Here is a 27,062-nt window from a genome sequence, read left to right on the forward strand (position 1 = left end):
ATGTGAGCCGAGGTTTGTCTGATGAACCAACCTGCACCCAGAGGGGCCAGGTGACATCCAGAGGAAGTCTATGGTACTCAGGAATTTGGGGGCAGACGGGAGCACAGCAATAGCCTGGGGACAGAGGCACAAGTCCTGCTCCTACAGCTAGCGCCAGGGTTAAAGCCTGCTAAGCGCACATTCCAGCACCTGCCAGCCTCCCTGGGGGCTGCAGTTGGACCCCTGCCCTCTAGCTGCTTCCTCCTGGACAGCCTCACATTCAAAGTGCAGCAAATAACCACTCGAGAGCGCCCAGGGAGAAGCTTTGAATGATACATTCTCCACGGAGGGAGCCAAAACTACAACCTCCAGCACATGGGAAGGTGGGAGGGGAGGAGGATCTCTTGCTCTCAGCATCTGAACGGTGCCCAGGCTCAGTACATACTGAATGACTCGATTAGCAACCCTCAATTTGGGGTGAAGCTCAGAATCTCTGGGAAGGGGCTTTTTGAAAAGTGCATGGACTACACACATTCATCAACACCATGGTCCCAACATGCTTCCTGGTGCCCCGCAGTCACGTAACTCACTGCCATGCAGAGCTGAGCAGCACAAGTGCAGGCCTCAGTACAGATAGGAACAACCTACCTCGAGTATTCAAAACAATCGGATACCAGAGATTGGCCACGCTGACATAAATGTTGAGAAGTCAACTGCAGCAATCCAGAAGTCAGAGACGGCCCAAGACCCAACAACTGCTGGGCTGGGGGGAGCTGAGGACACCCCAGAAGTGGTGGCTCCCACACTCACCTGAGACAGGAGAGGACCCTGGATTCTCCCTTCCACCCACCCTCCAGTCTCCCAGCTGGGCCCACTCAATGACTGACCCCAGAAGGAAGCCAAGGAACATGGCAGCTGGGAGCACAGCCTGTAGAGGCAGCGCAAGGCCAGGAGTGAGCGGACCTGAGGTCAACGAGCCATGGGCAGACACGCAGAACCACCTGTCTTGGACCCAGAGCTGCATCACTGCCACGCACAAGGAGTCAGACCCAGATCCATGTAGCTAGCATGGTGGAGAACAGACAGGGAATTACTGTAGTATGACTAGGCTGATGGAGAAATTTCCAAAAGCACGGCTGAATGTGACTTGGGAATTGCATGTGTATATCTATATATATGCATATTCGCGTGTGCATTTATGTCTCAAACTCCTGATATCTGCCTCCCCAGTTTTCAGTGGTATCTCATTACACGTGGTGTACACAATTCTAAAAATACATCAGGAAATGATTTCTCTGGCACTATAATCAGATTTCTTGCTTAGTGATGTGAAATTTGACAACCAGTAGAATTTAAAAGCCTGAAAATTTTCCCTACAAAATTCAAATATTTAGAGGAATGTTCTTAAAGAAAACCCAAATCAGGCTAATGGGGTTGAAAACGCTCCAATGAAGCTTTAAAAAAATGTCCTGTGTAGTTAATGCAGGATTCTTTGCCTCTGAAATGCAACCTAATTTCCTAAATTCTAACATAAAGCGTGCACGAAGTCACACAAAAGGAGATTCTGACAATGATTTTATTTGCACCAATTACAACACTCCCCTTTGAGGCTCAGGGGACGTCAGGCGCCGAGAGGCATTTCTTGATGAAGTGGCCCACGAGCCGCTGAGGCCGCTGCTGGTACTCGGCGAGCACCTCGTGAGGGCTGCTGATCTGGTCCCCTTTCAGGCGGTCGAGGAGAGTGACACACACCACAGCCGCTGCAGAGAGCAAAGGCCACATCAACGCACAGCACAGGGTTTCTAGCTTAGTCCAGAGAGACAGACGAGGTGTCACTGCTGCCGTCCCCTCAGGAGAAGGGCCAACAGCGGCATGTTGGTAGATGGAAAACAGAGAAAGCTCAGGCGGCCTTCCAGAAGGCAGGGATTTTAGAAAGCAGAGCTGGAGTTCCTTGTAGGAACTCGGGGGTGGATTAACCCCAAATCAGGAATCCAAAGAGCTTTGAAAGACAGACTCACTAGCAGCAAAACCTGAGCTCAGCTGAGGTGGGTCTTTCGAGCATCTTTCTCATCTCGCCCAGTGGCATGTGAGTCACTGGAGAGACACTGAGAATCTGCATTTGACCGCATGCCAAGCAAAGGCGGGCTGAACACAGGCGTGAGGGATGCCACCCCATCCAGAAACATGCCTTCGGGGCAGGGTGGGAGGAAGGTAGGTGTTGGTGGTGGGGGGCCCAGGGGGAGGTCCCAGAGAAAGGCATGGAGGCTGAGCCAGCAGGGCAGAAGAAGGGAAGAGGACTGCAGCGACCAAGTGCCCGCCTACCTCGGAGGCCACACGCGCTGCACATGGCAGCAAAGACTGAGGACTCCATCTCAATGTTCCGGATGCCAGCTGCGTAGGCCGCCTTCAAATACTCCTGCTTGTCCTTCTCCGTGTAGAAGCAGAGAGCGCCGTCCAGGCGGCCTTGCCCTGAAGACATGTGGAGAGGTGCTGACATTGACTTGGGTGCACTCACCACATGCACGTAGTAAGCTCCTTCTGCATGCCAACACTGTGCTACCCACCAGGGCACAGGGACACTTTTGATCCCTCCAGGCCCCACCTGCCCTGGAGCGCAAATCACCCCCTCAGAAGCAGCGTTACAACCGCCGTGGAAACAATGACGGAGAGGAGTCAGGGGCAGGATGGACAGCCCCACACAGGAGGCCAGGCTGCCGAGGGGAGGCCAGGCCCGCCCCTCTCACCTTCATAGAAGTCCAGGGTGCACATGGTGTTTCCCACGACCGTGGTGAATTCACTCAGGTCTGCAGAGCACTGTGTCAGCTCCTGCACGAGCTGCTCATCGAGGTCCGTGCTCCGAATAACTCGCTTCCCCAGGACCACCTGCTCGAACTCTGGCTTGAAGCAGGCATCCACTGCCTGCCGGGTAATGACCACAGAGCCAGGCTCCAGACCTGAAAGAAGAAACAGATGTCACAGCCACTGGGGACATACAGGGAGGGCGCAGCAAAGCACATGCAGAAAGGAAAATGATCCATCTATGGGCCAAAATAGTGAAGCATCAGTAACATTCTAAAAAGAACTAGGTAAGGATCCATTTCCTGCATCAAATGTTTTCTTCTGATGATAAAAGTAATTAATGCGTAAGCGTTGCAGAAAATACAGAAGAGAAAAGTGCAAAGAAGAAAGAGAAAATTGCCAGGAAGCTGCCCATCTCATGCTAAGTGTTTTATGACTTCCAGTCATTGCCATTTTTAACTGTCTGGCCCTCCATTACCAGAACGTGTTTAATTGGTCCCTGTTTTGTACCTTTTTATTATTTAAGATTGCAAGTAAATATAAAAGTAGACATTAATACTATAATGAATCCCCATACACCCCAAACCCAGCTCCAACAATTACCACCTACTGACCAATCCCATTTTCCTCTGGGATTGACGCATTACTGGGTTCCAGGCATACCTCCCTGAGCATGTTCACGTTTGTAGGGACATTGTTCTGCTCCTTGTTCTTTAGTCTCATAACTTTGAATGGGATGTGGCCATGAGCCTTTCCTGATACTTATTTTAATGTGAAATTCGTTTTCCTAAACATCTAGGAAGGAGGAAGAAGTCAGGGGATCTATTCTAGAGCCCACGTGGCTCCAGTGAGACATAAGGAATGTGGCGGAGTGCTAGGATATGGCTCTGAACGGCTCCCCCAGGAATCTGTGTCTGGATTTTCTCTCTTGCCATTTTGGTCCCTGTCTGGTCAACTCAGATTCTCCTCTCAGCAGGTTCTCCCCACACTGAGGCTGGACCTGGAAGAAAGCTCAGGCTGACAGCTTTCATGAATTCATAGGGCCCAGAATGTTCAAGCCCCTTCTCATGTTAGCATCACCCTCAAATCGGAGCATGCAAACCCCCTCCCAGTGTCAGCTGCTGCTACTAACACAGGCCCCACACCTTACTAGGGGTACCCGTTGGCTATTTTGGGATTCCTCTGTTCTCATGTCCATCAGAAACCCTGCAGCCACCTCGTGCTTCCTCTTGAGTGGGTGCCATTCCACCCACTCACCATTCCTATTTTGAGATTTGTGGGGATGCTATGTCACACTTTGTCATCAATGTTGTCTAAGGGTCTGGGGTTTGGCTCTCTAACTGATCTGTCCATTTTTATGGGGCAATTTCAGGGGACTCAAAATCTACACTATTCCCTCTAGAATTCTCTCTGATGATCAATTTTAAAAATCTCTCCAAAGCAAGAACTCGGGAATGATTTGCTAGAGTTCTTGGCAGACGCTTGCATGAGTGCACGGCCGTGAGTGTCCATCTGGTCGATGGCATCAGAGACTAAGTCCTCAGGACCCAGACAGCTCACGGGCATTGGTATGTTTTCCCAGGAACAACTTCTTTAAACATTGAATTATAACCTGCAAACACAGATTTTACATACCAGTCTGTCTACGTAATGAAACAAAAGAATGAGATAATATATCCAGAAGATTTGGGGTCTCCAGCAATCCCCTCTCATAGTCAGAAAACCTAAATTCTAGAATTACCATAAATCCAGGAGAGGCCAGGCCCAGACAGTTAGAAACAAACGGGCACAGGCTGGGCCACTAACAGCAAGGTCACTGCAGGTGCCTTCCAGCACTCCAAGCTCCTGGGTGGGAGCGAGAATTGCTAGGACCCAGTTTTCAGCAGAAAGGCTGGCACAGAATTGGGATGTCAGAGAGCAGGACAACTTACGTAAGATGAATTTGCCGAACAGACTTTGGCTTAAAACTCAACACAACTTCCAGCATTTTGCTTTCTCACTGCATCCTATTCTTTCTTTGTTGTCTTTGTGATGTTAAAAACAAAACAAAACAAAACCATGTTGAGGGCTGGGGACTTTTTAGGCAACTTTAAGGACACTTATCTCAATTTTGTTTTCCATCTCTCTCTTCCCCTTTGATTTTCCTGTCGGTTTTCTCACAAGGTGCTTCAAATCCTTGCAGGAATAAGGAGGAGAAGTGAGCAAAGGAAAGGAGAAAGGCAGAAAAGAGGGGATTAGAAAGAATAAGAGAGAGAATCGAGCAACAAGCAGGTGCAGGCTATGACCCAAAGGATGTGTTTCTGCACATGCATGGCCTGGGCCTTTCTGCTATGTGGTTTGGGGTGTGGGTTGGGAGAACGGACTAGACAAAAAAAAATGTAACAAAACAAGCTTCTTTTCACATCTCCTGCTCATGCTTCCTTGAACAACGCCAAGCAAGAAGCTCTGAGCACCCAGGTCCACCCCACACTGGTCTGCCGCAGGGGGCTCCAGGTCCTCGTCCTCAAGGCTCGCCACGGGCAGGGCCCAGTGCACACTTACCTATCCCACCAGAGGTGCCGATGCGGATGACGGTGATGCCGGAGCACCGGGCATGGTACAGCAGCTTGATGAGCTCGTGCAGCATGATCGCAATGGAAGGAATGCCCATACCGTGCTGGAAGCAGGAAGAAATGCCAAGGTTAAGCCTGAGGTGGTGCCTTTGCGTGTTCTGTGGTGCATTTCAAACTGGCGGTAACAGAAGATGTACTTCAAAATGCACATTTAAAAACCATTAACACTGTGGGAATTATCAAGGTTTGCACAAAGCCGTCAAACAGACGACACCCCATTTGATCCATACATCCTGGGCTGAGGACCGGAGGCTCAGCAAGGGAGCAACAGCCTGCTATTGCTAGGTAACAAACAGCCCCGCTGGTCTTGGAAGCCTTGCACAAATGCCCACCCCACACACACCTGTTGGGGTTTTGGCTCTCAGCACTCTTCTCCCTGCACTCTCTGCTTCAGCCAAACTAAGTAAGTGGCTGGTCTTCCAGCCTGCTGGACACTGACACCTCCTGGTTCCACCTGTGCCATTTCCTCCCATTGGAGTCTCTCTGCACCCCACCTCCTGCCCTCCTTCAGAGGCCCTCCCAATGCCACATCCTCCATGACGCCCCTCCTGGGATGCCCTCAGCACTTCAGGTGCTGCTCCTAAGGCAGAGGCACTCCTTTGAGAATGGGTTTGTCAGGGTGTCTTGCATAATTCATGCTTCCATGAATTAGCTGGAACTGAACAACACCTCAGCTCACTGGTATGTTTCAGATGGTGGATGCTGCCAGACGTCTCAGCTGACCAGAGAGACAGGAGTCCTCATCTCAACCACAGGGATAGCCTTAATTCTATGTAGTGACCCAAACAGGGAAACGAGAAGCTTTTCTGGTAGGATAGCAGACATTTCTTTGTTCACTCATTGCTAAATCAGTGACAAGGAAGTAACTCCATGTGAGGTGGCAGTGTACCTCCTCCTGCGTCCACCCCGAGACCCTCACCGTGTGTACAGAGCTGGGTGTACGTACATGTGTGTCTCCATTTGTGCGTGGTCCCTCCTAGAGACTGCACCCGGAGGGCTGGAGCCACCATCTCTGCAGCCCAACTGTGCGCTCACCTTGCCCCCAGCCTGATGGAGGACACCCGGTCTGTGTGTGTGTGGAGGGTAGGTGGGCAGCTTGCAGAGCCCGAGCACTGAGCCCCCAGGAGGGCAGGTACTCACACTGACAGACAGCACAGGTCCCACTTTAAACATGGCGTAGCGGTCTGTCCCTGCACAGATGTTGGGATAGTCCATTCCTGGGCGGTCAAGGCCCAGCTCTGAGGCCACGTATCTGATGAAGGCTTTCATCCGGGAAGGGCTTCCACCAACACACACAAACTGCAAACAGAGAGCAGAGGTGCCGTCAGTGCAGGTGCAGCACACTGTCTACACAGCAGGGCACTCAAAGTGGGGCCCTCGACCAGCAACAGCAGCATCTCCCAGAACTTGCTGGAAATGAAGTTCCCTGTCCTCATCCCGGACCTGCTGTGTCAGGGGGTCAGTAATGTAAGATTCCTGGTGATTCTGATGCTCACTCGAGTTTGAGAAGCCCTGGTTTATGAAATCACCACCTCATGCAAGAGGCCATGGCAGTGCAGAGCAATCGGCCCCACAAAACGCAGGCAAACCAGACATTTGCTCTCTCTAAGAAGGTAATTCCAGGTTCCAGGCCTGCTTGCTCTGTGTCACGTGGACAGCAGCTCGCTGTACTGCAGGGAGCCTGGGTTTGGAATACAATGATGCAGGCTCCTCCCTGTGCCACCAGGGCCCGCAGCCCATCTGTAAAAAGGGCCTAACCGCTACCTCTCACCTGGACATCCAAGGGCCAAATGGTCAAGGCATGGAAAGAGTGAGCGGCCCAGTGGGGCCTTGAGAAGTCATGGCTACGGGGGTTGGGGCGCCTCAGAGAAGTAAAACCTTTAATCTGCAAAGTGCCATATATGACAAATTACTTTCATTTTGTTTTATATAAGAAAAACAAGTAAATAAGCCAGTTTTAAGGAGTTTGATGATCAAAGAATTATTAGTCTCTAAATATGAAAAAGAAAATTTCAATAGCCTAGAAAAATTATAGGCCAAACTTAATGGAAGAATGAAAACTGAATAAATTAAGAACACATGGAAAGTTGTGCCACAGTTGAAACCACAAAAGAACACAGTGGCTGATGGGCCATAACTCTGCCGTGGGGTCTGAGGATCCCACGCAGCACCAAGGAAGTCCAGTGTCACCGCTCTGTTTTGTTTTGAATCTAAGCATCAGTCCATCTTTACCCACAAGAATTAGACATTTTCAATGTCCTGCGTGAGGACAAATCGGAACTGAGGAACTTAAGGCTCTGTAGGGAAAATGGACTGGAAGCCACATTCAGCACAACAAGCCGTTAAAGGCAATGAACTAGACAGTATCAACATGCATCTTAAATTACAAACAGACACAACATCACTATTCTTACTTATTATCCCTTGATCCTCTAGAAAACATTCGTACCTCCTTTTTCCTTTTCTCTCAATGAAGCGTCAGAAAATTTATTTTCTATTGTTTCCTTTATATACTAAATTTGTAAGAGATTAACTAGGGACCAACATGGCTGTAATTACTATAGTTTTCTTTTACTTGCTGGTTTACATACCTGAAAAGTAACAATGTGCAAAACTCTAGTAAACATATAACTTCATGAACTTGTCCTCTGTCACCTCAGCCCTTGGTAAGGACGTCTGCCTGTATCACCTACGAGCAGGCTGATCTTAAGACAAATCCCCAGAATTGAAAGCCCTGCTTTTTACCTTCACGTCCCCAAACATGGCCGGGAAATCATGTGTGGCGGTGCTGAGGTTAAAATGGTAGAGGACATCTTCTTTCATGGTTGCTACATTTGGATTGCAAAGTTTTACGCAGCAGTCACTGTTACAAAACAGGAAAGGAGAAGGATTATAAAACCCGGGTGTCCGGTGGCCAACATCATCACAGAAGTGCCCTGTGTCGGCGAGATGCATGCAGCACATGGCACGGAGGATAAGACAGCCCAGAGCTGAAAAGGCCCCCACATCCCTGTCTCCCGCCTTCCCCCTGTGCCTTCCCCTCAACACCCCTCTTTACACCCACGACCCTTGTCTGGAGGGTGATCAGAAAGAACTCAGAAAAGCACAAAAAAGTACAAAGAGCAAACTGCTACATCACCCCATATAAGGAGTATAGAGCCAGTTGCGACTCAAGTTCATGCAACACATATACTTGACTTTATTTTAGAAGTAATATATTCACCGGGGCTGGCCCCGTGGCTGACTGGTTAAGTTCATGTGCTCCGCTGCAGGCGGCCCAGTGTTTCGTTGGTTCGAAGCCTGGGCACGGACATGGCACTGCTCATCAAACCACGCTGAGGCAGCATCCCACATGCCACAACTAGAAGGACCCACAACGAAGAATATACAACTAAGTACCAGGGGGCTTTGGGGAGAAAAAGGAAAAAATAAAATCTTTAAAAAAAAAAAAATAATACATTCACCATAGGAAATATGGACAGAAATAGAAGGAAAAAATCGCCTTTAATTCTCCCACCCAGAGATACCCTTTCCAGTCTGTAGTTCCTGTATTTCTTTTTCTTGTCCTGTTGCACTAGCAAGCACTTCTCCCATACCGTGTCCAATGGGAGTGCAAGATAAGACATCTTTTTATTTTGTTTTCTTCCAATGTGGCTACTAGAAAGTTTGTGTGGCTCACATAATTGTTTCTATTGGACAGCATGCTGCTGGTCCAGAATAGGAGTCAGCAAACTTTCTGTCATAAAAGGTCAAGCAGTGTTTTTGGCTTTACAGGCCATATGGGCTCTGTCATAACTTCTCAGTTCTGCTGTTGTCATATGAAAGTGGCCACAGACAACATGCAAACAAGTGTGGTTGTGTTACAGTGAAACTTTATTTACAAAACTAGATGCCTCGGTCTAGATTGCATCTTCACCTGACAAATCCCTTAGAGAGAACCCTAACCACACCTTTGACATCTGTGCCCTCCTGACTCTCACAGACAGGGGCGCTGCCCAGCAGGAAATCCAGGCCTGCCAGATGCCAGAGGCACAGAGGGAGACAGAGCATTCAGGAACTTCCTTTTCTTCCTTCTCAGTCTGACTTTCTGCCCAGAACCTACTGATCATGTTTCCTCCTCAATCTAATTCTCAAAGAAAGAAAAAAAAGACGCAAGAGATGAAAGCCTCAGTGGCCTCTTTTGGAAATACTAATACAGAGGTCGACACAGGCCAGCTCACACATCTTCACTCCTGTTTAAACGTAGCCCATCAAGCTAATACAGCGCAGAATTCCCGCTGTTCCATTTGGGAAGACACTTCACTGTGACTCAAGTCTATAAGGCAGTGGCCTCTTCCTAGGGGGTCCCAGTGTTTGGGAGGTTGTCTAATATCTCAAAATCTAACTGACAATACACATTTCCCTACCAAACAGATGCTCCAGATAGCTACAATGCCAATTTCTATTTTCATTTATTTATCATTGTTTTGGGTGTGATAACACGGATTATTTCCCAGGAAAATAAATTATCTGTAAACTATTGGCATAACTCAGTCATGAGTTAACGCCTGCACTGAAGACCTACCCTGCCCCAGTCACTTTGTTAGACCTAAGAGATCACTCTAAGACAGCTCATGACTCCAAGATGCACAAAATAGAGTAAGGAAAGCAGATGTAAGCAAAACAATTACTGTGCAATGTTAACTACTGTAAGAGAGAGAAGGCGCAGCATGCTGGGAAAGATAACATCTGACAGTTCAGAGCAGAGGTCGGTCAGTGCAGCCCACAGGACAAAGCCAGCTCCCTGGCTGCTTGCAGTTTTGTTGGCACACGGCCACGCTCTTTTGTTCATGTGTTAAATACGGCTGCTTCTGTGCTACGGCTACACCAGCAGAGTCGAGGATTTGTGACAGAGATCTAACAGCCCCAAAGCTGCAGATATTTACTCTCTGGCCTCTCACAGAAAAAACTTCTCACCACTGGTTTAGAAGGATGTGCAAGATTCCTCATGGAGGATACAAAAATAGGAAGGCCACCCAAGACAAAGGGGACAATATGCACCTGGACAGGGACACCTGACGGAGTGGGGTGTCTGGTGCATTCTGTCTCAACAGAAGTGAACACTAAGCACAGGTGTAGGGCAGCTGGTCAAGCTCGATTCAGAGGAGCTGGGAGGCGACACTTGGCCTTGGGACAGGAGTCAGAGAAAGGTATCATGCCAGGGAAATGTACGCAGATGTGCATTCGAGAACTATCACTCCTGCAGCGCCTCTGAAAGCTGAGCAGTGTGCTGGCTCAAGGCTGGGAAACCCCGGATAGGTTTAGCACAAGCTACTCAGCAGGCAGGAGGAGGCCCTGAACCCAGGTGCTGGGCATCAGTGGAAAGGAATCCTTCAGGAGCTAAACATCAACTGAACTTACAGGTCACACTGACTGTATCTGTGGAATAAAGACAGTCTAAAATGAGCCCAAGATTTCTGGCTTCCCTAACAGTGGGGTCACCAAAGTGAGGAAATACACAAGTTGGAAATTTAAGTTGAGAGATAAGATGTGGGGTCAACTTTGAACTCACTGTTTGAGGTGTGGAGATATTTAAAATGCAGTTGGGTTTCCCTTTAGTTTGGGCTGATAAAAAGAAGTTGTCTATCTGCATCTTGGTGTCATTACACCTGGGTGATAGTTAAAATCGAGGGAGAAAATTCAAGGCCCTAGCATGAAAAGATGGCCAAGAACAAAGATGGACAAGGGCACCGTGGGATAGATCACCCAGTGGTGTCAGAGCTTGTGTTTGTTTAGTGAGTAGCCCGATTGCTGGCCACGAATGTTTTAGACAATATAAGTGACATACCCTCACCACTTCTAGCTGTCCTTTCCGCTGGCTTTCAGATTCCTGAGAATTATTATGCGTCACGTGGATTGCTGGAGACACCAGCTATGGTGCTGAAACTTCCTGCCTCCACTTCCTCGCTCATGCTCCTCAACTCATTCCCACCAACCAAACCAAACCTCCTCTCCCCAGAGTCCCCATTAACAACGTGTTTTCTTACTGCTCATTTCCCTGGGTCTTTCTGTAAGATTAAACAGTCCTTACTAGTTTTCACTTGTCTTGAAAGCCTGTCTTCCCCGGGCGACACTGTCTCAGTGACTCTCTGCCCCACGACTGGTTCTGTCTCCTGCCCCTAACTGGGGTGTCCTGATTCCAACCTTAGCCCTCTGCTCTGCCCTCCAGGCACAAGGACGCTCTCTCCTCTGAGATCTCGTCCATTCTCCAGCTCTCTCTCCAGATGATGCTCATTATACCTTATCTATATCTTACAATAATTATTTATATAATTAACATAATAATTTTAATCATCTCCTGTAACAAAAAACTCCCGGACACCATGACGATGTCTTATTTATCTCTGAATCTCTGCAGCACGAGTGCAGCAGACACGCAAAACAAGGGTGAAATGGCCCTTTCCTGTCTCATCTGTCTTACCTACCATTTGATCTATCCCCTGTTCTATTTCATCTATTATTTTATGCATTCTCTGTTCCATCTGGCACTGGGCATCAACAGCAGGCACCTAGGCTCCAGACTCAGAGAGCTCCCGCTTCTCTCTCTTCCACCCTTTGCTTCTTCCTTTCACGTTTCTCAAATTTCCCATCCTATTTCGCTAGAATGGCGTCCCAATTAACTCATAGCCGAACATTTTCGAAAGGCTCATATAAAAGAGATAAGCACAAAACATTAAAGAGAGACAGAAGGATCTTTTTATAAAAAGAAGGGTGCTGGTTGATTGTCACGGGCAAGTGTTAGATTTCAAACATCTCTGGTTGATCCATAAACCAGGATCCTTTATGGACGGTGCTGACTGCCTCCTCACATTCTGGTACCAGGAGCAGACACGCTGCAAATCTCACTCAGGAAGGACAAGTAACCTGCCCAAGGCACAGAGCCGCACTTATATGCCCCTCACCCCTTGATCAGCCCTAGCAGGCTACCTGGCTCTCCAGATTCAGGTTGGTTTTATGCTCCTGGGGTGGGGAGGCCACTTTTCAAGGGACCAAATCCAGACATATGCATAGTTAAGACAATCCCTAAGTTTTCCCAGAAAGTCTTTTTGACCTCTAGGCCAACCTGAAATTCTGACATCATAACATAGTCACATAATGTAATTATGGTTTCCATTCTCCTTCAGGATGCTATGAACACACAGAGTATCAAATAGAAGGAAGGGCTGACCAGCAAGCACCAGAACCGACGAAACAGGATGTGATTAAGACAACATTGTCACATATTTCAAAATAGAAAACCTTCCTTGTTTCTTTGATTCCAGGAAGAGGAGGAAAAGGAAGTAGTGTGTAACTGTGAAGCCCAGCAATGACTTTAAAATATATAAACTGGGGAGACGAACCATAACGACCCAAAACATGCTGAAACTTATTTTCTAAAGGATTTTAAAATAACAAGTCAAACATATATTACTTGGAAAATGATTTCTCTAGTCTATACACAATTTCAAGTGACTTTATCTTGCTTTATTCTGTCACTTTATTGATTTAACAAATATTAACTGAGCACCTACAATGTAAAAGAAACGTGTGAGACGAAAAATGAACAAAAACTAGCTTCTGATTCCAGGAGTTTATCAGCAGGGAACAGAAAGCACTACCAACTGTTATACAAACTGGCTCAGGTGTCTTAGGTCAGGTACGCAAGGGGACTAGAAGAGATGAGCAGGGCTCCTGGGCCGGGAGGGAGGGAAAGCTCCGGGAACCTCAGCCGAATCTAACACCAGCCAGGCATCAGGCCCCACCCTGGGCGTGAGGAATATACAGATTAGTAAGATGGACGGCATTCAACTTTGTGATAGAAATGACTATTAATAGCTGATACCTAACAACTTAGCGCTCACAGCCACCGCAGAAGCTAGGTTCTATCAGAATCCCCATTTTAAACGTTCACAGTTGCATCTTCAAAAAAGGCTGACACACACGACAGTAAAACTATTGAGGGAGCGTAAAACAATTACTAAGTGAAGGGAAAGGGTAGCTCTCCAGTGGAGCCACACAGGTGGCACTTGATGTCCAAGCCTCCCTTCTCAGCCTTCCTTTCAACCGTGCCCCTCCCCCAGCCCCTGACGTCCTCAACCTACGAGTGGCCTCAGAAATTGGGGACCAGGCATCTGTGGTTGTCAATGACTGAAAGCACCAGGGATACTGGTTAAGTTAACTGGTTCAGTTAAGAAGTTGTCACTGCAGGTAATGTCCACAAGCCAGCCCGAGACACGAAAACAGACCTCAGAACCTACGGAGAAGGAAGGAGCGGGGACAGGCGTCCATGTGAAATTACAACCTGGACATGTGACCACCCCGGGAGAGACTTCAGAGAGGCAGCAGGAGGTCACAGAGAAATTCCTAACATCACAAGGGCTCCCAGGGGGTCGCATACAACCCAGGGCATCGTCAAGGTCAGAGCCAGCAGGACGGCAAGGCCACAGCAGCATGTCTGACAGGATCTCCCAGTGGGTGGAGAGGAAACTAGAAAAATCAGTGGACTTAAAGTCTTTGTAGGAATCAGGATTAAGACAAGAAATTCTTGCTTTTCCAGCAATGTAAAAATAAATTTAAAAGAGAGGCCATGAGAAGAACAAACCAGAATTATGAAAACCTGCAAAGAAATAAAGAAGTATTTAAGATTCAGAACCTGGATGAGGAGCCCAGTCAGTCTCACCCCTCAGGCCTCAGGCTCTGCCACAAGAATCAAATGTGCTAATACGTGTCAGCTCTCAGAAAACTGTGTGGCACAAAGTAATCACGATAAACCCAAAACCCAGCCCAGCCCAGGCGGTCAGAACCTTACCTATGATTTTCAAGTTCCTTTGTTTCGGCCACTGAGGAGGCCATTCTCCCAGCTGAGGCAGGACCCTAGGAGAAAACAACACAGAAGAACGTTAAAAAAGAAACTGAGGGGGCCACTCCGTGGCTGAGTGGTTGGGTTCGCCCACTCTGCTTCAGTAGCCCTGGGTTCACCAGTTCAGACGCTGGGCACAAACCTAGCACCACTCATCAGGCCGTGCTGTGGTGGCATCCCACATAAAAGAACTAGAATGACTTACAACTGGGATCTACAACTATGTACTGGGGCTATGGGAAGAAAAAAAAAAAAAGAGGAAGACTAGCAACAGATGTTAGCTCAGGGCCAATCTTCAAAAAAATTAAAAAAAAATAAACTGAGGCATATTAAAAATGTTAAGAGTGTATTTGAGCACAAATCAATTTGAACCGGGCAGCACCAAACTGGCAGTGGCCATCAGGAGCACTCTGCCATCAGGGGCTGCGGAGAGACTTACAGCAAGATAGTGCAGAAAGCAATCACTGATTGGCTGCAGCTTGAAGCCCAATTGACTATTTGAGGCTGGTCACCCTTAACGTTTTGATTTTGTAAACTTCAGGCATTTACAGGCTCAGATTTTGGTTTGCTGACACAGGCCGCCTCGGCATTGGAGGCCCCTCAGTCTAGTGGTCTTCGTGTTTAATTAATTTAACACTAGTGAATGCCCCCAGTAGAACCAAGGTCACTCTGACAGCGAGGCTGTGCTAACCTGTGGAAGGTCAGTGGAATCAAGTGGAAGTCTTTAGACATTTACACCACACGTATGTCTGTACACACCCATGACTTAGAGAGTTGCTAATTTCAGAGAGGAGCTAGCAAAAACATGCCAAAAACCAAAGAGGGTTGGCACCTCATACTTGGGTAGAAAACCTCTCCTCACTTCCAGGCTTGCCAGCCAAGGCTGCCTTGACCTAAGAGAACACCCCAGCTGCCCTGCCCTGAATCTTGACCATCCTCCTTCAGGTCTCAAGGACAGCTCAGGGCAAAAGCACCAGCTCTCAAGAACATGTCTTGGAAAGAGAGAGACCTAAGACAGGTCTGACTCAACCCTCCGCCCTGCCAGCACTCCAAAGCCAGAGACAGGAAAAACCACATAGACATGACCCAGTGATTTTACTGGGGTTCAGCAATCAGCACACTGACCTAAGACCACGTCTCTGTGTGGAGAAGGGCAGAGCTGAGCCAGAGAACCAGCAGGTGAACTCGTGAGAGTCCCTGAAAGCCTTGCACCTGCCAGGCTCCCAGTTCCCCCAACAGCCTGGTGGGAAGGGCGCAGTCCGTTTTAGACAGGAAAGTGAAGCCAGGGTTTGGCAATGCAGGTGAGTGGAGTCTGCAGCATGCAGCGAGGCCATTACTCCCAAGACAGGTTCCCAACCAGCCACCAATGAAAAAACTATAGCCCACCAAGCTAAAACGCCAAAGGCCCCTTTTTGGAGAAAGGGATTTATAACTGTTATTACCACAGTTAAATACTGACCATTTTTAGCAAATTCTGAAAAACACAGGATCTTATAAGAAGTGGGTCTGGAGGGGCTGGCCCGGTGGCACAGCAGTTAAGTTTGCACATTCCGCTTCTGCGGCCCGGGGTTCGCCAGTTCAGATCCCAGGTGTGGACATGGCCCCGCTTGTCCATATGCAAGCCATACTGTGGCAGGCGTCCCACATATAAAGTAGAGGAAGATGGGCATGGATGTTAGCTCAGGGCCAGCCTTCCTCAGCAAAAAGAGGATTGGCAGCAGATGTTAGCTCAGGGCTGATCTTCCTCAAAAAAAAAAAAACAAAAGAAGTGGGTCTGGAACAAAAACTTTCCTGCAATTGCTACCTTGTCTCTCCTCACCTGACTTTGTCCTCCCTGGCATTTATAGACACCACTCTTTTGGAAATGCCAGCCTCTCTTAGTCCAGCTAAGGAGAGCTGAGGCAGGGAATGAGGCTTGAAAGAGGTACCGGCCCTCACCCCACATCACCAGAGCCACACGACAAACACGTGCAGAGGGGAGGGGGGAGAAGCTGGGGGCAGTGAGGGCAGCGGTTCCCCATGATGCCTGAGGGAGGGACCCAGGGTCATAGACTTCTGGTCTATGATATTCTGAGTAAATATCATATTTATATAATATTATATATATTATATATTATATTTGGTCTCCATCCCTTTCTGGCTCATGCTCCCAAAACCCAAGGAATTTCCTTTGTTGAGAGTGATAAAAAGTGTCTTTTGTTATGTTATGAGGCACCAGGATACAGCGGGTTGCCAGGGAAACCAGCCTGCAATTAGAGAGGTGGAAATTTCAGTCCCACCCCCTGACCTCCAGGGAGGGGAGGGGGCTGGAAGCTGAACTGATCACCAATGGCCAATGATTTAATCAATCATGGCTCTGTAATGAAGCCTCCAGAAAAATCCAAAAGGACAGGGCTCAGAGAGCTTCCAGGTTGGTGACTACGTGGAGATTCGGGGAGAGTGGCTCTGGAAGAGGGCATGGAAGCTCCACGCCCTTTCCCCATATCTTGCCCTCCGCATCTCCACCATCTGGCTGTTCCTCAGTCATAGCCTTTTCTAATAAACCGGTGATCTAGGAAGTAAAATGTTTCTCTGAGTTCCATGAGCTGCTCTAGCAAATTAATCCAACCCAAGGAGGGGGTCAAGGGAACCTCTGAGCTACAGCAGTTTGATCAGAAGCACAGGTGACAATCTGGACTTTCGACTGGAGTCTGAAGAGGGAAGAGCAGTCTTGTGGGACAGAAGCCTTAACCTGTGGCATCCGATGCTCTCTGCAGGTACAGTGTCAGAATTGAGTTGAACTGTAGGATGTCAGCTGGTGTCAAAGAACTGCTTGGTGGTGTAGGGAAAACAAATTGGAATTTTAATTGGTGATCAGAATCTAAGGTCACAATTTGCCTTCAGCATCCATCAAACAGATGTACAAAGACATCCCAGCTTCTGAAGAAGCCTGGTCTCCAGGAAACACAACCATCAGCAGCAGCACCCTGCAGTCCCTGGCTCTGAGCTCTCTCTGGGGTCCCACCTCTCCTAGCCCTGCCAAGGTCATGGGGAGTGGGCTGCATATTCTACGTGCAGATAGCATCCTGGGCAGCCAGCCCACAGACCTCCTTGTTGGGCTTTCACTTCTCCACTGAGAAAAGAAGTAGTGCCTGGGGTCACGCAGAGTCACGGTCCCCAGGGCCACTTTCTGTGGGGCAGGCAATGTTCCCCAGTACAAGCAATACGTACTCACAGCAACCTCCCCCGGGAATCTGTACCTTCCAGCCTGCTCTTTCTTCCTTTGGGCATGGGGAGCTAGAAAGACAAGAGTCAGAAGCGCCTTCCTGCAGGCAGCAGTGAATCAGAGAATGCACAGTACTCCCCAGAGAGAATCCAAGCCTTATTTTCCAGCAAAGGAAACCAAGCAGCAGAGAAGGCATCTGCCCTGCAGAGAAAGTGTCACTCCGGACCTGGCTGCTTTTCTTGCCTCTGTACCAGAGAATCCTCTTCCCTGCCCTGGCCTTTACCTCCTCGTGCTCCTTCCTGAGTCTGCTCCATGCCTGCTTCCCCCGCATTCTTGGCACTTGCCAGCGCTCTCCTCCATGCTATGAGCCTCCCCTAGACTTACTCTGCCCCCGCTCGGAGTGGGTGGCTTAGGCCCTGCACTGTGCAAGGCTTTCTTTAATCAACTCTGTGCAGAGAGAATGGCAGACTTCTGCAATGCTCTTTTGCAAAGCTCCCCATTAAATAACTTAGGATGTTCGCGCGTGCAGTTGATGAGGATTATTTTGGGCTGGTTACTTTTAAAAACTGCAGACGGGAAGGAGGCTCTGAGGAGTAGAATTTGCTTGCCCTTTGTTGGGAGACATTCACATCTGTAAGGGAGATCTCCACCTGTAGGGGTGTCTCCCTCTCTGCACCAGAGGAAGGGGGGATGACCTTATCTCTAGAAACTCTTAATGGGGAGGCAAGGACTTAAGTCTGCATAGTGATCTTGCTCTTGTTTATTGTGCTTGTCTGGTAACCTCATGTTACCCTCCACCACCAACATCCCCCGGGAAGCATAGGAAATGATGACGTAATCCGGTCCGATTCTTATCTAAAGTTATAGGACCACTCAATAACCAGACCCCACCAGCACTGATACCATTTAATGACTTTTTACATCATCTTTCCTTTGTCTTGTAAAGAAATAACTCACACACCTATGTCTTATAAATTTAGCTCTAACCCTCAACACATTGCAGCTCTTACTGCCCATGGGTCCTGTCCCCATGCTGTTCCAGACTATCCTCTGAATAAAAGAGCACTACTGTCAGACCTTGAGAGTCCAAGAAATCTTTCTTTCAACTCCTTGACTCACCGAGCCTGCATCACAGTGACCTCCCAGGCAGTTTGTCACCAGGGGAGCCATGGCACAATTATTAGAACCACGTTTCACTCTTAAAAAATGTGGGTGTGCAGGATAAATCATAGGGTCACCCCACCCACCCAGTGAGAGGTCAAAGATGGGACGGAGGTGAAGGAAGTCTCTCACTTCTCAACGTACTTCCCCGTAGACCAGTGGAGCAGAGGGTGGGAACCAAGAGCCAGTCCACCCTGGAGGGCAGGCTGCTTACTCACCCAGACTTGCTCCTCTTCCAGAGGCCCCCCTCCCTGCTGCCCCTGAGCTGAAGGCAGGCTGGTGGTAGGGAGCAGGTATGTAAAAGGAGACCCTGGTGATGATTCAGAATGAAGTAATAACAATTCAGGGACACAGTGACGTCTGAATTTGAAAAGAAGTTTTCAAGTTAAAAAAAAAGGTGAGTAAGTCTACACTTTTTCCAGTCTTCAAAGGAATCAGGAAATAGATCTAGTGAGTGTTGCAGTCCCTGTAGTACTGAGGCCAAACTTTGGTCCAACAGGGTTTAGTGTAGCAGAGGGGGTCCCTGCACCCAGCATCCACCGCCGTCCATGCAACTCCAGGTCACAACTTAAGGCCCAGACAAAAGGCCTCCTCAAGGCCCTTTCTCAGCCACAGGAGGGAACCCCTGAGGGAGTGCCCCCTGCCTGGCTGCTCAGCAGAAAAGGGGCCTGGCTTCTGCATGCTGAAGACATGGGGATGGGGACCTCCAAGCACTGCCCTCGTGCAGTTTAACCAGGAGAGGTCATTCATAGAATTTAGGGACTATTTCTGACAACTGCTTTTTCAATTGTTTTACTGAATTAAAGTTGTTACGCACCCTGGACCTTTTACCTCCCATAGATAATATGTAGAATGCATTTTCTAAGGCTACGTGCTCAACGTTGTAACATGCATTTCCAGCCTCCGCAACATCTTGTAACCACAGGCCCACCAGGACCAGTTCGAACTGACCCCATCTTATCAATAGAGTGATTAAGAGTTGTTTTTCAGAAGAAGTCAGCAAAAAAGTTTGCAAGTCACATAGCCAGACCACGCACAGAGGAGAAAATCTTGACCTGAAATGATACCAGAACCAAAGATTCTCCCTCTCTACGGAACCAAAGGACCAGGACACGACCGGAACTTGAAAGTCGGACTCTTATCAGAAGCGAGGGTCCGCTGTCTGGGAAGATCCGATGTTAACGCCCCTTCCACACTTTACCATAAATGTTTAAAGGCCTCCAGTCGACATCTGCCTCACCAGCGTTTCCACCCACCAGCCTATTCTCCCAACCTCTTGAATTTCACCCCAAACCCTGAGCTGGGAGACAGATCTGAGAGCTTTGCCTTCTGTCTCCTCGCTGGTCAACCTCGAAATAAAGCCTTTTCTTTTCTCAAAAGCTGATGCCAGAATAATTGACTTTTTATGCATATCAGGCAAAGAACCTCACCGTTGTGGGGTAACAATTTCTGGTGACCACAAAAGGGCAACGTCCTCTGACCACCCTCCTGAGTTTCCAGAGCCCCTGGCGGGGTGTGGGGTCTTTGCCTCGATCCTAAGTGGCCGCCCAGACAATTCTGTCTAGAGGCTCGTCTGATTCCCCTGTCCAGGCGCAATGGTCCAGGCCCCAAGGCGCTTTTTTTCTTTTGAGAGAAGAAACAGCTTCTGGATCAAGATTTCTCTGGGCGAGTAACTTTGAGAGAGCAACTGGCCCTTACCTCATCTCTCTGGTTTGAGCCCCTGGAAATATAAGTTTGGCCTGGATTCTGAGGAATTCTGGTGGGCTGAGTCCCGGACCGTGGGCCTGAACCACCTGAGACAAGCCAAGACAGGACAGAAAGTTCACTTGGGAAGTTACTCCTGGTTCTGAGTTCCTCCTGCCAGTCCGGTTCTGAGGTCCTCCCGGCAGTCTGGCTAGCATTCTGATCTATGTTATATGTAGAACTGTGTGTTAATGTCTGTCTAAATTGAATTGGCTGTTTTGGGACTTTCTCGGTGCCCGTAACAAACTCCCTTTAGAAATTAACCTTATGAAGATCTTCTGACTCCGAAGAAAAGAGGCACTGTTCCCTCCCCTCCTTCAGGATATTCTCAGGTGACAGGATTTTACGGAGGCGTGAGGGCATCTGCCCACGATGTGCCAGCCTCACAGGGACCCCTTTTGGAGAACATATCTTACTGGGCCCTACTGCTCATGGGGAAGCAGGCGGTGGCAGCTCGTCCACGGCTCATTCAGCTCTGAACCCCGTGAGTGCCAGAACACATAAAGGAAAAAGGCAACCCCCTGGTTATTCTTGGGGGCGCTGTTCCCTCAAGCACACACTTTTAGACCCTACACACTATCCCCTAGAAAGACCTCGTTTGCTGTGGCCACCTTGGAGAAAGCCCCCTAAAATGAGGATAACTGTAAACAGCTGGCAGGATAACCCAGGACAATTTAAAATTACAGTAGCCACTCTGAGCTCCTTTTGAGCTTCCAAACCAAGAAACGTAGAGATCTTTAATCTTTAAAGAGTCAAGCACGCCACCTTCGGGCACAATGGCTCAAAACCAAAAGGTTCTAGAAGCTGCAAATATTCACAAAGAACAGCAAGATCTTACTAAGCTTGTTTCACATCGTGAGGGCTTGGCTTGATAATCGTCAGGTTGGAGGTCCCAAAATACGGCTGGACAAAAATGCAGTTATACCCCATTTTGCAGTCGGAGATGGTCAGACAGAAATGTGGGATGGACTCTATTTGTGCCTAAAGGTCTCACCAAACTGCCATCAGCCTCAGGAAATTACACTGGCCATCAGAAGGAATGCTTCAATTAGATAAGATCTTTTAAAAAGTGCACTTAAAAGCAAAGTCTTCAAAATTCCAAAATAATCCTATTTAAAGTTTTATTGCAAAAGAAAAAAATAAGTTATAAAAGGTACCTAAAAGGGATTTACAGACACCCCATAATCTACCTCCAAAGGAGGGCCCAGTGAGCACTGGGCACAGAACCTCATCTTTGTGTGCTAACAATCTCAGACGGAGCCCTGGTACAGCTTCCCCTTCTTGTTTCCAGCACAGCTGAGAAAAGTCAATCTGCCAAACCCAGTCACTGAATGAGCCCACTGCAGCACTGTTACCCCAAGAAAGGCGCAACCTGGTCCCGCCTTATCCCTGCTCATCTTCCAAGAGCGATGCCCAGTACTGCAGTAGTGGGGAATTCTGGTGCTTGCCTAGTACTTTTAGTCCACTGGGGTAAAATCTTTCATCTTCTTATTAACATAAATAGAAAAAGCATGAAGTATCTGTAAGATAGCAGAAAGTGCTAAGCAGTGCACCCATTAGTCATTTAAGAAACTCTTGAAATCACCAACAGGTAGCTGTCCCGGACCCTAGCGGTATGCCTGTTCAGTTTAGAATCTGGCTAGTGTAAAAGCACCTGCTATGGTGAGCCTCCAGACAGAACTGTCTGGGCGGCCACTTAGGGTCGAGGCAAAGACCCCACACTCCGCCAGGGGCTCTAGAAACTCAGGAGGGCGGTCAGAGGACCTCACCTTTCTGTGGTCACCAGAAATTGTTACCACACAACAGTGACGTATAAAGAGAGATGACAGAGATCTGGGACACTGAGAAGCTAGAGTTCAGTGTAACAAAGGCAGCCAGCCAAGAGTGGACTCCACTGCAGGTGAGCTAAAGGGGAGAGCCCAGGAAGGTGCAGACAGCCCCCAGGAGGCTGATCTGGTTGAGCCTGAGTAATGGGTTGGTTCTTAATGATGCCTGACTAGGAAGAGCCAGGCAGATCCAGTGGAGAGAAGACAGGACTAACAGTCCTTTACTGCAAGAAGACACGAAACCCCATGTGATGTGTAGGAAAGCAGCCCTGGAGCAGACAGAGAAACCACTCAGCCAGCTCAGCTCAGGGAGATGGAACCAGGGGAAGGGTCGGGGCCAAGCGCTTTGGCAGTGTGTGCCACCATAAAATACTGGAGCATCAGGTGACTGGGTGCCTCTGAAAGGGTGGAAGTAAGGAATGACAGTCAGAGATCGACATGTTAGACCCTCACAAGGGGTCCAGAATAAGCCACAGTTGCATAACTATTCTGAGCTGAAGACATTTGAATTCCTGAAATCCCTTATCTGCCTAACAGCAGAGCCTCGCAAAACAACTCAATTTCATGAACCGCCTCTTCCTAAAAGCAACTCTAATCTTCTCTTCTCTGAAAAAAACCAAAGACATTGTCACTGTCATCTCTCATCTCTTCTGTAAGGTTCATTTATCTTTCAGAGTCCTGTTCCCTAAGTGCCCTTTCTGCCCTCCCTTCTAAGAAGTCATTTGTTCTCCTAGAAGTGCCCCTCTGCCCCGGCATCCCCAGTAAGATGATTTACAAACCCCAAATTCTAACCACCTCCTGGAGTCACACTTTTCTGTGAACTCCCTCCAAAATCTGTTTTTTCTCTTGCTAATCTGTCTTTTGTCATTTTAATTTGCAGTCCTCCAAGAATTCAACCTAAGAGGATAGTTTTTCCTCCCCAACACATGATTCCAGCATGGCTGGATTTGAGGGCCACAGAGCATGAACAGAGACCCAGAAAGAACAGAAAAGTGGGGCACATTCTGCATCCCGGAGATGAAATCCTAAGGCCAGTCCCAGGCCGATCAGGAAGGCTGCCAGGCGGTGACCCTGAGTCACCGGCCGAGCCCTGACCTGGGAGGGAGACAAGATGTGTGAGGTTCTCCTCTCTGGACCCTTCCAGGTCCAAGGACAACTTGCCATAAACAAGAACTGTAAAAGGGCCCACTCCCCCGTGCAAATTCTATTTGTGTCATATAATTTATGACGGTAAAGTTTCTCTTTTGACCTGCCAGTCAACACGATGACAGTATTTTATGCTGCAACACTGTCAAATGTTGGCTCAACGTACACTTCAGTCCATTTGAACTCTGAAGGTTTGGTAAAAATCATTCTCCAAAATGTAATTTTATTCCCTCCCCCATGAAAACGGGAGTTCTAGGTGTTCCCGCACCCTTTCCCGCCCGGGTTTGGGCTGCGGAGAAGCGCTGCCCGTGCTTGGCGGCGGGAGCTGAACCTGACCTGCTGCGCCCCCATCGCATCGTCTCCACCAGGTGGATCCTCGCCGGGAGATCGACAGACACATCGCTGTGCGCCACCCGTGGCCGGGGACGCCAGAGAAAGACCGGCTGTGGGCGGACGGGAGGAAGTGCACCCTCCCGGCGCGCAACCTCGTGGCACGGCTACCCGCACATCCTCCCAGCGCACCCTCCTCCCGGCACGTCCACCCCGAGGACCTTCCTGGCCTGGCTCCCCGCGCACCCCGCTCCCAACGCACCCTACTCATCCTCCCCGCTCGTACCCTCCTCCCAGCGCACTCTCCCCACGCTCACCCTCGTCTGAGCGCCCGCGTCCTCACCCTCCCGGACCCTGCGCACTCTCCTCCCGGGGCACCCCGCGCGCACCCTCCCCGCGCGCCCTCTTTGTGTACTCCCCTCCCCACGCTCCTTCTCCGGCCCCCCGCCCCCGCCCCGCTCTCCGCACATCCTTTCAGCTGATAGTCCGGATCTATGCGAGCCTCGGTAAAACGTTCCCGAAAGCCCAGCCCCGGCCGCGGAGCACTCACCGCGCTACACGCACCAGCTCAGCGCCGCCGGAGACGAAGACCTCGCCTAGGCGCCGAAGAAGGGGCGGCTCTCGTGCGCACCCGATCCGTTCAAGGAGATAAGTAGGAGCAAAGTGAATTTCTGATCAAAGTCTGTGCACGCCTCCCAGCGGGCGCGCCTCCGAGCCCCGCCCCGCCCCGCCGGTCCCTCCGCCGGCCGGCTCGGCTGGCCGCGCCCCCAGCTCTTCCCCCTGCCGGTCCACCTCCCCCAAGGGGTCTTGGAGGGCGGCCCGCGCTCCTCTGCCGGCTATTGTTTCCTCCTCGGGCGGGCCGTGGTGACTGCTCAGCGACTTCTCTGTTAGTCATTAAGCCACCCGCAGCAAAGAGGAAATCTTACCAAGTGTTTTCCTCCCGGTCCGACAGCAGAGGAGACTTGGGAGAAAGAAAATCTGACCACCCAAGGTCACACAGCTGGTGCAGGAGCCCGGGTCTATCTGAGGGGGCCCCACCGCCAGCGGGCCGACAGAAAGTGCGAGAGAGAAACCACGTGAAACCAGCCCTGGCGGGCGGTCGAGAATCTGGGCTGGGCCATGTCAGCTGAGGTCTCCTGATCTCTCCGGCCTCGGTTTCTCTTTTGGGACCTTCCTGGTCCTGGGAGCTCCCCAGTAGCTTCTGGAAAGCCGGGAGACGCTGGCCCAGGGAGAGGAAATGACTCATCCATTCACAGTCACCAGCTGAGACCGCAGAACTGATTCCAGCGAAGACTACACGCTGCTAGAGAGCCACCTGTCGCTGCTGCCCAGCACGTACGCTGCACATGCAGCCTGCAGCGACGGAGCTCCGTGCCTGAGGATCTCGGGGGAAGTGGACAGCAGTGGCCGGTGACCTCTGGGAGATTAGCACCCTTTTTCTTTCGTTTCCAAGAGGCTGCATGTAAACCGGCAGATGAAATAGCGCAGACTTGGTCAAATTAAAACCTCGTAAATGTTACAGACTGGAAACGAAATTGTGTCCAGCCATTTCTAAATCTGTTACAGACAGAAAAGCTAAGGGACACACAGTCCTCACACCGCCAGGCCAGACCCCCCCTCCTTCAAAGAGGGGCGGTGGGCTCTGAGAGGTGGCACAGGGAATCAGTCGCTCCGTGAGGGCCTGACCACACCACATAATGACACCCACTGCTGTCCGCTCACCAGAACCCGGCTGTAGTTCCAAACTACTCGAATTCTGCCAAAGCTGGGATAGTTTAGAGAGATTAACTGAGGCTTCTGCACTGCCTTGGCCCGCGCGCTCGCTAGTTCCGGGTGCCAGCTGCCCTTCCCTTGCCATCCTAGCGGCTACCCAGCTTTCCTGAACCCCACTGAGAGAGAGGGTAGAAACCTCCAAGAAGAGTGTTTTTCACACAGCCAGCCAGCCCCATGAGGAGGTCATGAAACAATGTCGTGGTCACAGCCAGCTTTTGATTGTTAATGAGACAGAATGAAGGAGAAAAGCATCCTCTCCTCACCTGTGGGAGGGCAGGTACCTTTGTGTCACACACACTGTTCTGGGACTACCCACCAGAACATTTCTAAAGTGGCCCCAGGCGCCTGATGTATGCAACCAGTGATGTGTTCCTGCCTTCTTGGTCTTCACCTGTTGGAGAAGTGCTGCTGGCAGGATGCAGTTGTCACCTAAGCAGGGGCCTTCCCAGCAGGAAAGCTCAGGGTCTCTGCGACCTGTCCAATCTGTGACACCAAATGCAGAAGTAAAGGAGGGCCCGCAGTGTCACCCCACCCCTTGCTGCCGCCCGGCTCTGTCTGCACTCAGTTTCCCACATGCCCTTCTTCCTGTTGAAGCTGTACCTCCCAGTGTGATGGTGTTAGGAGGTGGGGCCTTTGGGAGGTGCTTAGGATTAGGTGAGGTTATGAAGGTGAGGTCCCCATGAATGGAGTTAGTGCCCTTAGAAGAGTCACAGGAGATCTTGGTTCCTCTCTCTCTCCACCATGTGAGGATAGAAGAAAGCGGCCGCCGCTAGAACTCGACCTTGCTGGCTCCCTGATCTAGGACTTACAACCTCCAGACCTGTAAGAAATGAATGTCTATTGCTCGCAAGTCACCCAGTCTGTTACTTCTGGTACAGCAGCCCAACAGACTGAGACACTTGGTGTCCAATCATCCTCAATTTCTATCAAGTTCCTCATTACCGTCTCTCCCCCCTTATCGTATCACCCTTGCCTGCCCTCAGCAAGAAACCTTCTAAGTTGGTTTAGCCAGAATCCCTCTACCTTTGATGTCTCCTCTCAGTATTTTTCCATCCTCTGACCTCATGCTGCTCCTTGGCTGTAATCCCTACTTTTCCTAGTTGTATTTGGAGTTGGGTTGACGAAATGACATCTTCATTATTGCTGAACCTTCCAATCTATGAACGTAATGTCTCTCTCCACTCATGCAGGTTTCTTCTGATTTCTTGCATCAGCATTTTGTAATTTTCAGCACACATATGCTGGTTGTGTTTTGTTACATGTATGCCTACGTATTCCATTATCTCTGGAGGAATTGTAACAGCATTGTGTTTTCAACATCAGTTTCCAGATGTTCATATGTGGAAATGTGATTGATTTCTATGTACTGGTCTTTTATCCTGTAACCTTGCTGAACTCATTTATTAGTTCTATGAGGATTTTTTTGGAGATTCTTTGGGATTTCCCACATAGACAATCATGTCATTTACAAACAGAGACTATTTTATTTCTTCCTTTCTGACCTGTATGCCTGTTATTCTGTTATCTTGCCTTATTGCAGTGGCCTTCCAGTACTGTGTTGAATAACAGTGAGGTGGGTGGGCATCCTTGCCTTGTTCCTGATCGTAGGA

General features: G+C 49.4%; 1 protein-coding gene across 5 annotated transcripts; it reads right to left on the reverse strand.

The window, feature by feature from the left end:
* Nucleotides 1–1,537: 1,537 nt before the first annotated feature.
* Nucleotides 1,538–25,012, reverse strand: UPP1 (uridine phosphorylase 1). 5 transcript variants are annotated; one of them, XM_070501211.1, is made up of 9 exons: nt 24,230–24,339; nt 20,333–20,427; nt 14,218–14,282; nt 8,136–8,253; nt 6,531–6,689; nt 5,320–5,434; nt 2,724–2,933; nt 2,302–2,448; nt 1,538–1,739 (listed from the first exon to the last, which is right to left on the reverse strand). In XM_070501211.1, the coding sequence occupies exons 3-9, from the start codon at nt 14,259–14,261 to the stop codon at nt 1,591–1,593; spliced, it is 942 nt and encodes a 313-aa protein (XP_070357312.1). In that variant the 5' UTR covers nt 14,262–14,282; nt 20,333–20,427; nt 24,230–24,339; the 3' UTR covers nt 1,538–1,590. The 5 variants fall into 5 exon arrangements, with proteins under 5 accessions (XP_070357312.1, XP_014683875.3, XP_014683873.3 ...); XM_014828389.3 differs by lacking the exons at nt 20,333–20,427; nt 24,230–24,339 and adding an exon at nt 24,606–25,012; XM_014828387.3 differs by lacking the exon at nt 20,333–20,427 and having other exon boundaries at nt 24,230–24,423.
* Between the last annotated feature and the right edge of the window lie 2,050 nt (nt 25,013–27,062).

This window comes from Equus asinus, chromosome 1 (genome assembly GCF_041296235.1).
Source record: "Equus asinus isolate D_3611 breed Donkey chromosome 1, EquAss-T2T_v2, whole genome shotgun sequence".
NCBI classification, from domain to species: Eukaryota; Metazoa; Chordata; class Mammalia; order Perissodactyla; family Equidae; genus Equus; species Equus asinus.